Below are 9,096 nucleotides of genomic sequence, written 5' to 3'. Positions count from 1 at the left end.
CCCCCCCCCCCCCTTTCCGCCCTCTGCTTGGGCAGACCGGCTGGAGAGGAGGTTAAAAGTCTTGTTCGTGAAATTGCTCTAGATACATCACTTGTGAGGGGGTCAGATCCAAAGGCGTGGGACCAGAAGTCGACTTCCTACATGCCCCCCCCCCCACCTTTTATTTTTCTGCTGGACAATGTTCCCTTCAGGGTTGTTTCTCGGTTTAGGAGGCGGTGGTTGCGGCTGCGGCTCCTACGGATATTGCGCAAGACTGGGGCGTTGGAAACTCTGGAGGTCTGGGGAATGGAAAAGGAAGTGGGACTTTGGGAAGTGGTTGCTCCTTAGCCTTGGCGGGGGTTTAGGAATGGGAAATAAGCTAGGGAAAATTTTGCTCCTGGACAAGATACACCTCCAAGAATAATCACTTAACTCCGAAATTCTTGATTGTAAAAAGGGTACACAGTTAATGTCGATGAAAATGAAAGAGCAGCAAACATTGGCTAGTTTTTGTTTCAAAGTACGGTTTAATTGTTTACAAGGTGCAGGTGAAATGACTTTTAGCACTGAAATACTTTTTCACATTTTAAAGAGACTAGGATGTAGTAAAGCTTTAGCATTAAAATTGTTAACAGCTTATAAAATAGATCGTTGACCTTATACAGTATTATAATAGTATTGTTGAGCTTTGTGATTCCCGCCTTCCTAGACCAATAATAGAGGAGAGGAGTAAGATTTCGTATCTTTTGAAAACGGAAAAATATAGATAAAATAATCTGCCTTATTTTAAACATTTTCTGTTGATATTTAGCCTATGTAGTTTTGAAAAATTAATTTTTGATCCAAGGGAGGTAAAGAAAAGAGGATATTTTCTCTTCTTACTAGTGAGAATTTTTATTGTGTTGGTATCTTTTGGATAGTCACTTAACAGTAATTGGATGGAGTCCCCTTGTTACTACTTTTTAGCAAATAGAAAATACTTAGGATAGTTTAAAAGTTTAAAACAGGCTTTATTTTGGTTATGGAAGAAGAGGTGGTGTGGTCCTTGGTCTCTTCTAGTTTGCATGCTAGTCATCTTGTTATCCCTGGGCATATCCTCTCAGGAAAGAGCATTGTTTGGTGATGAAGGCCATCAGGACAGGTGCCCAGTCTCTGAACTTCTGTACTGGGGAAGTAGCCTTGGGGTTCATGCTTTGGGGATGAGTCAGGGATTCCTATTGGAGAGTTCATTTCTGAAGTAGTGAATGAGTTTCTTTTTTCTTCCATAATACCTACAGATAGCTAGGTGATTCGAAATTCAAAATTTGATGACTAAGGCTATTTTATAGTGCCTGCTTTTTTTATTCCATGACTTGATAAGCAATAGCTATAATTAAGACTGATAGATGGTGCTGCTTTTTCCCTTGACTGGAAGGCTGGAGGGAAACCATGTCCCCTCTGCCATGGAAAGAGAATAGAAGATCAGCTAATAATTCTAAGTGTTCTGTTATTTTTAAATTCTTCTGTGGATCAAAAATGCATTTTTAAATTTTAGCATTTTAGAACTGAGCCTTAGAAATAATCTAGCTATTATAATCCTATTCAGTTATGAAGTACTAGTGTTCATTATTTCAAATTTGGAGATTATAGAATAATAATAATGCCTTACTCTTAGGAAAGTGGAGTGGACATGCAGACTGTGTTCCTCCCATTGTTGGATCCTGTCTTTCTAGTCCCATCACCCAAAGGCGGTTTCTGTTAATGTTTTTAATGCATCTGTGTGACCATGTTATATATTTCATTTTATATTGTTGGGGTTTTTTTCAACTTAACATTTTGATAAGTGTTTTTCATTTGTAAAAATCATTTCAGTGGCTATATAATATTTCACCTGGCAACTATTTTATAGCTTAACCATTTCCTTGTGGTTGAATGTTTAGGCCATTTATTTTCTATTACATATTATAATTCTGTATTGAACATTTATGCGTAAAACTTCCTTATTTTGGATTGTTGCATGAGGTATCTTCCAGTAGTGGAAGTACTAGGTAAAAGGATATAAACATTTAATACATGTTTATAAATAACTTTGAAGAAGTTGTATCTGTTTATACAACTGTCAGTAATGCATGAGTGTTCGTTTAATTATCTTGATCTTTGATAATTTGATGGTTGGAAAATGGTATCTTGTATTAATTTGAAATTTTTGATGACTAGTAAGGACAGAAAAATTTCCATCTGTCATTAACTATTCAGTGAGTTGTCTATTCTTGGACTTGGTGTGTTGCATCCTCCCCAGCCCGCCCCTAAAGAGTAGAAAACTAAGATACTAAGATGGTGTAAAATTACAGCATCAAGATGATTACTTACATGTTGAAGGTTAAACATCTGATTTGTGGCAGATCCAGAACTCAATTTCAACTATTTTGACTTTAAGTCTTCTTTACAAGATGGCAGACAGTGATCATGACAAGCAAATGTATACAGTAGAGTGGTGTGTATTCATGTTTGACAGACCTGGGTTTTACACCATCTCTTTCATGGTCTAGCTGTTTGACTTTGGGCAGGCCACTTAGAAGAAAATAGTATAACTGATTTCTCTCATCTTTTAAGGAAGAAAAATGCTACATACTTCACAGGGCTGAGGTATGAGACTGATATTTAGGGTCATCATCTAACATTATTTTGTGCTAAGGTCTGTGTAGACTCATCTAGCTGATTTATGTAGTCAGTTACAGATAACTAGACATAGAAGGAAAGAGGTATCTGGGCTTTTGTTTTCAATCCTTCTCTTGTGCTTTTTAAAGCTTTATAATGTCTAGGGGATCCTGGCTGGCTCAGTCCGTTCGGTGGCCAACTCTTGATCTCAGCTCGAGTCTTGATGTCAGGGTCATGAGTTCAAGCCCCCTGTTGAGCTCCATACTGTGTATGGAGCCTATTTAAAAATAAGTAAGCAAATAAATAAATAAAGGTTTATAATGTCTAAAACACTGAAACAAGAAGTAGATTTCTTTTGATCAGGCTGAAGTTTATCTAATTTACATTTAACGCTTGTATATTAAAAAAATCATAAAAGATGACACTTAAGCTACAAGTAAATACAGCAGTTTCGGCTTACAAACCAGTTCTCTCTCCATTTCTGAAGGTGAAAACAAAAATATAATGAGTGAATTCAGTGGAGTATTTAAAAAACAGGATGTAGCGGAGGTGTGAATTCTCGTACTTTTTTGTGAAATATTGGGAGGAGAGTATTTAAGGACATTTTTCTAAAGCTGAACTGAGGTATAATAGCAAGTGATGCATCTATTGTTATGTTAAAATGCTATTTAAAATAACTTTGATGTTTTAAGGTGATCTGAACTTAATTTATCTATCAGAGGTACCCAAGAACTACCATAGAAGTTATCCATTTCAAGGAATTTATTATATAAAACCATCTGTTCTACAAATAGTAATCCTGACAGAACTGTTCAAAAAAACCAGTCTGTTTGCTTTGTTATGATTAAATAATTGTTAGGCGGTTTTCATTTTACTACACTAACGTTAGTGACTTTACAAATTATTTTAAGTAGAAAAGAAATTAACGTTTTACGTCCCTTTTATATACTAAACACTGTGCCAGATACTCTATACCCTGTCTTACTTAACATGTCAACAATTTATGTGGTAGATATAACCTGTATTTTACACATGAGGAAGCATACTCTGAGAAGTTAAGTATTCTGCTTGACTTTAAAACCTCTGTTCTTTTTTAAAAAGTTTATTTATTTCAGTAATCTCTATATCCAACATGGGGCTCTAACTCACAACCCGGAGATTAAGAGTCACATGCTCCTCCAACTGAGCCAGCCAGGCACCCCAAAACCTCTGTTCTTTTTGTTCTGTTTCTCCAGGATACATCTGAGGTCCTTTGGGACCTGGCTGGGACTAGGCTAGTGGTGGAGGGTGCATCACTATGTAAAGGGATGGAGGTTTTAGAGTTGAACATGTTTGGGGTGCCTTGGTGGCCCAGTCGGTTGAGTGTTGGACTCTTGGTTTTGGCTTAGGTCATGATCTCATGGGCCCAGGAATCAAGCCCTGTGTTGGGCTCAGCAGGGAGTCTGCTGGAAACTGCCCCTCCCTCCACATGCACGCTTGAGTGAGCGCACTCTCTCTCTCTCACTCTCAAATAAATAAATATATCTTTAAAAAAAATAAAGTTGAACATGTTTAGGGGAGTGGTAGATAATCAGCTATAACACAGCGGTTAACACCTTTTGGTTTCAAGAGTCCTTTACATTCTTAAAAATTATTGAGGGCCCCAGAAAGCTTTTGTTTATTTACTGTACTACAAATTAAAACAAATATTTTTAAAAATAATCCACTTTAAGGTAATAATAAACCCATTCTGTATTAACTATATGATAATTATTCAAAACAAAAATTACTGAGAAGAAACATTTTTATATTTTTTCAAATTTCTTTAATGTCTGGCTTAATAGAAGAGAACTGGATTCTCATATCTGCTTCATTCATATGGTTGCAGTGGTACATTTCACATAGCATGACATGCCATGTATTCTAGAAAACTCCACTGTACACTCCTAAGAGAATGAAAATAATTTTTAAAAATTACTGTGTTAAGGTCTTTGTGTTCTCACATTTGCAGGTGAGGAAACATAACTTAGTATTATTAGGAAAAGAGTTTTAACTTCATGGACTCTCTGAAATGGTTAAGGGGCAGGCTGTCCCTGAACCATACTTTGATAACCAGTGAAGTAATGCATGGTAAGCATTAATGATGCTGCTGAGAAAGTTAGTAGGGGTTAGATTGTGGAAGTTCTTGCATCTATGCTACAATTTATTCACTAGTTCAATACCAGTAATTTTGAATAGTTCTATACTACAACTCTTACTAGAGTCACCTGGACAGCAGGCAGGTATTAAGAAAATACACATAGTAACTGAATACACATAGTAACTGAACATTCTGGCAGTGAGTGTTTCCCCACCTCCAACCACTCACTCCCACCTGTTGCCCCAGTCTGCTTTAGTATGAGTCTTCACTTCTGTCATTCAGATAGGTTCTAGTAGAAAAGCTAAGAATCACTACTATGGGTCTTTAGAGAGCCACTGTATGTTTTAAGAAGAGTAAGCAGTCATTTGACAGATTTGTGTTGTTAGATAGTTGATTCTGGTGGCAGTATTAAGGATGGAATTAGTGATGAAGGAGAGCATTTTGGAAGCTGTTGAAATATAAGAAGTGAGATGAGGGCCTGAACTTAAACTAAGACAGCAGAATATAGAGTATATATAGGATCTGATAAGGATTAAGAAAGAAGTTTCAGTGATTCAGTAGACGTGGGTGGTCAAGGAGAAAGGAATATTTACAGTATGACTCCAGGGTTCCTAGTTTGGTATACTATCACCCAAGTTAGAAAATACCATTTGGTATGGTTCAGAGTATGGGAGGAGAAAGAAGTAGAGGGAACCAAGTAGAAGATGGTTGGAGGAAATTTCAGGGTAGAAGAGAATTAGTTTAGTTTTAAATGTGATAAACTGAGGTGCCTGAGATATTGAGTAGAAATGTAGAGCTCAAGAGAGCTGACAGGATATAGTTAAAAATTTGGAAATCATCATGTAATCATGTAAGAGGTAGTTGAAAGCGTGGGAGCAAGTAAGTTTATTCAGACGAGAATACAGAGTGACCAGCTTTAGGTTGGAGAGCAGCAGCATTTAAAGAGCAGCCCAAAAAGGAGGAGCCAGTGACTGTCCCTGAGAAGGTGTGCTCAGAGAGGAGGAAAGGGAACCCAGAGGATGTCAGAAAAGCCTGGGAGAGTTTCAGGAAAGGAGTAGTTAGCAAAATCAGATACTTCTGGAGGATTGGTAAGGTGAGGTTGAGAACATACCCATTCTATTTGCCAAGTAGGAGTGATTTGGTGACCACAAAAAGTGGTTTGGGTGGGATATGGGAAGAATTTAGATTATAGTTGATTGAGGAGAAAATAGGTAAAATGGGTATAAATTCTTAACATTTACATTTAACATTCTGAAAGTAGATGGTAGAAACCAGAGGAAGACAGATTGAAGGAGAAGACCTCCCTTCCTACACCCTGCTTTTCTTTTTTTAAGAAAAGATAGGTGCAATATTTTCCATGTTTCTTAACTACATGTATGTCCTCTTTTGTGAAATGATTGCTGTTTAAATATAATTGTAAAAGATAACAAGAACTGAGATCTCTGAAGTTTTTTATTTGAATTCTGGGTTTGAAATGTTAGAAAAAAGGAGGGAGGAAAGACGGAAAACCTGGAAGATTTTATGCTGCACAGCCTAAATAAGTATAAAATTTTTCTTTGTTAAATTGTTTAATATTGTGGCTTGTAGGTATTTTAAAAATCAGTAAGTTTTTTTGAGAGGTAATTCACCTACCATAAAATTCATTCATTTAAGCTGTATAATTTAATAGTTTTTAGTATATTCACAAAATTGTGCAGTCATCATTATCATCAATTTTTATCACTCCAAAAGACAGCCCATGCCCATTAGCAGTCATTCTTCCTCCCTTTCCTGTCCCCCAGCCCTAGGCAACCACTAATCTACCTTCTATAGATTTGCCTTATATAAATGGAATCATACAATAAGTGGTGTTTTGTGACTGAGTTCTTTGACTTAATATAACATTTTCAAGGTTCATCCAGGTGTTGCTGGAATCAAAAATATTTCATTTCTTTTTATGACTAAATAATATTCCATTGTATGGATATACCACATTTTGTTCATCCATTGATGGACTTTTGAGTTGTTTCCACTTTTTGTAATATTTTCTTTGTATATAATACATAAAATAGAATATTTTGTATTTTATGAATAATGCTACTGTGAACATTTATGTACACGTTTTTGTTAGGATATATGTTTTCCTTTATCTTGGGTATATACCTAGGAGTAGAATTAATGAGTGATACGGTAACCATTGAACTTTCTGGGCAACCACTACACTGGAGTTTACATTTTACATTCCCACCAATTTCTCTACATCTTCACTAACCCTTGTCTTCTTTTTGATTATAGCCATCCTAGTGGTGTGAAGTGTATCTTGTGGTTGGCTTGTAGGTTTTTTTTTTTTTTTTTTTTTTAAAGATTTTATTTATTTGACAGAGAGGGAGAACACAAGCGGGCGGAGCGGGAGAGGGAGAAGCAGGCCTCCCACGGAGCAGGGAGCCCAATGCGGGGCTCGATCCCAGGACCCTGGTGGCTTGTAGGTTTTTAAAATATCTTAGTAGGTTTATATAAATGGTGCTGTATGTTTAATGTGTTTTTAAAACCTAGAGTGGTAAGAAATATTGTCTGTTTTTACATTTGCGACTGGTTTAGTTTCTTATCCATCCTTTGATGAGTATCCAGCCAAACATACTTTGATTCTAACTAACTTTTCAAGTGGAAGTAAACTTTTAAGTAACTCTCTCCACATGGCTTACCAGAGACAGCATGGTACAAATTTAAAAGTGTTAATTCTCCAGAATGTTTTATTCTGTGTATTTACTTTTAGAATAATGTTAGTTTTTTTCCTTCAATATTTGACATTTAGTTTGAAAAAGTTTTTTGACAGTTTGAAACTGAAAGTAAGACATTAACATTTAGATAGATTAAAAATTTTTTGTTTATATGTTAAACACTTCTATGTTTCTATAGCACTCAGTTCATTAGATTCATAAACATTTACATTTCTGACTTCCCCAACTGAGAGCCTCCAGGGCTAGCAACTGGGACTTAATTTTCTCTGTATCCTCATTGCTTATTATAGTGCCTGGCACTTAATAGGCATTAATGGCCATTGCATGAGCAGAAATTGCAGTGAGCTTAAAACTGTAAGAGATTTATTCTTCAGGTGGATTCTTCAAATGGTCCAAGCAGCTTGTCTTCTTAGATGAGCATGAGAAGTGCTTTTCCCCCTTCTATGCATATACACTTCTGTGTGTGCTTACACAATGTGGTTGTATTTTCAGTATCCACTGAAAAAGAAAATATGAGGTAAAGTGCTGGACTGCATTCAGGAAAAGTTTTAGATTAATAGGGTTTTATTAATTGTAATATCTTCTGCATAAATATGAAAAATAGTACATATTTTTCTCTGGACACTGGTTGGTATGCATAAGGATTCAGGGAACCACTTAAAGTAACTACTTATGTATCCCCCCACTCCATGAATCCTACTTGGGGACCATTATCTTAGAATATTAATTTTAATAAAATATCTACTTTTAACTTTTGATTTTAGATTTCATTAATAAAATCCAGATATCATGTTACTGGCATTTCTTCAGAAATAGTGGTATCTTGTAACTTGTGGGTGTCTTGGGAGTGATTACAGCAATAGCTGCTGTTCTCTTCTTGCCTCTAGTTTCTTGCCTTATCCAATCCATTCCACATATCATACTCACTTTCCTAAAATACCATTTTCAAGTGTTGGCATCTGTGGGATAATAGAAAGCATACTGGTTGTAAAATCAGGATATATGAATTTTAGTCCCTGTGTTGCTGCTTAGTTCTATTTTCTTTAATATGTTTATGTAGTACTGTGGAAACACGGTTTTATTTTTGGGGTGCCTGCGTGGCTTAGTTGGTTAAGCTTCATAACTCTTGATCTCAGCTCAGGTCTCCATCTCATGGTTGTGAGTTCAAGCCCCACATTGGGCTCCACGCCCAGTGTGGAGCCTACAAAGAAAGAAAGAAAAGAAAGAAAGAAACATGACTTTATTTTTATAAAAATGTAAGTTCAAAAACAACTCAAGACTCCCTTTGATGACCATTAAAATTATTAGAATTTTAAATGGCTAAGCCAAATCAAAGCATCAGATCCAAGCTCTGCTTATTTTCAAACTGTAATTATATGCTGTCTTCCCAAATTCCCTTTCTCCTCTTCTCCCAATTTTGTAACTTTTGCCCTAGTTTAGAATCACAGCCCAATAGGATAAAGTCTGCACTTCTTAGCTTGGCATTCAGAGCCTTCTGAACATAGTCCCACATTACCTTTGCAGTGTTAAACTCCTGTACTCTGCTGTATATATCCCGTTCCCTCTAGAATAAGTTATTTCTTGTTCTTGAATGAAATCTTATCTGTGGTTGTACTATTAAACATACTTTTTCCATTTCTTAGA

At 36.1% G+C, this 9,096-nt stretch overlaps 1 protein-coding gene and 1 long non-coding RNA gene across 3 annotated transcripts in view; one reads left to right on the top strand and one right to left on the bottom strand.

The window, feature by feature from the left end:
- Positions 1-129: 129 nt before the first annotated feature.
- Positions 130-8,707, top strand: LOC145716379 (uncharacterized). Its single transcript, XR_014139013.1, has 2 exons — positions 130-7,051; positions 7,201-8,707. It is a non-coding gene; the product is annotated as an uncharacterized LOC145716379 (long non-coding RNA).
- LOC145716378 (uncharacterized) overlaps positions 8,477-9,096 on the bottom strand; it is a 116,958-nt gene continuing 116,338 nt past the window's right edge. For both annotated transcript variants that reach the window (XM_081799665.1, XM_081799667.1), the window contains one exon: positions 8,477-8,653. In XM_081799665.1, the coding sequence (XP_081655791.1) occupies positions 8,617-8,653 (37 nt within the window). In that variant the 3' untranslated portion in view covers positions 8,477-8,616. The remainder of the gene's footprint in view (positions 8,654-9,096) is intronic.

The sequence above is a fragment of the Leptonychotes weddellii genome, chromosome 12, assembly GCF_054177405.1.
Source record: "Leptonychotes weddellii isolate Sample4059 chromosome 12, ASM5417740v2, whole genome shotgun sequence".
Classification (NCBI taxonomy): Eukaryota; Metazoa; Chordata; class Mammalia; order Carnivora; family Phocidae; genus Leptonychotes; species Leptonychotes weddellii.
The sequence above is the reverse complement of the archived record's forward strand: the minus strand, read 5'-3'. Positions and strand labels throughout refer to the sequence as shown.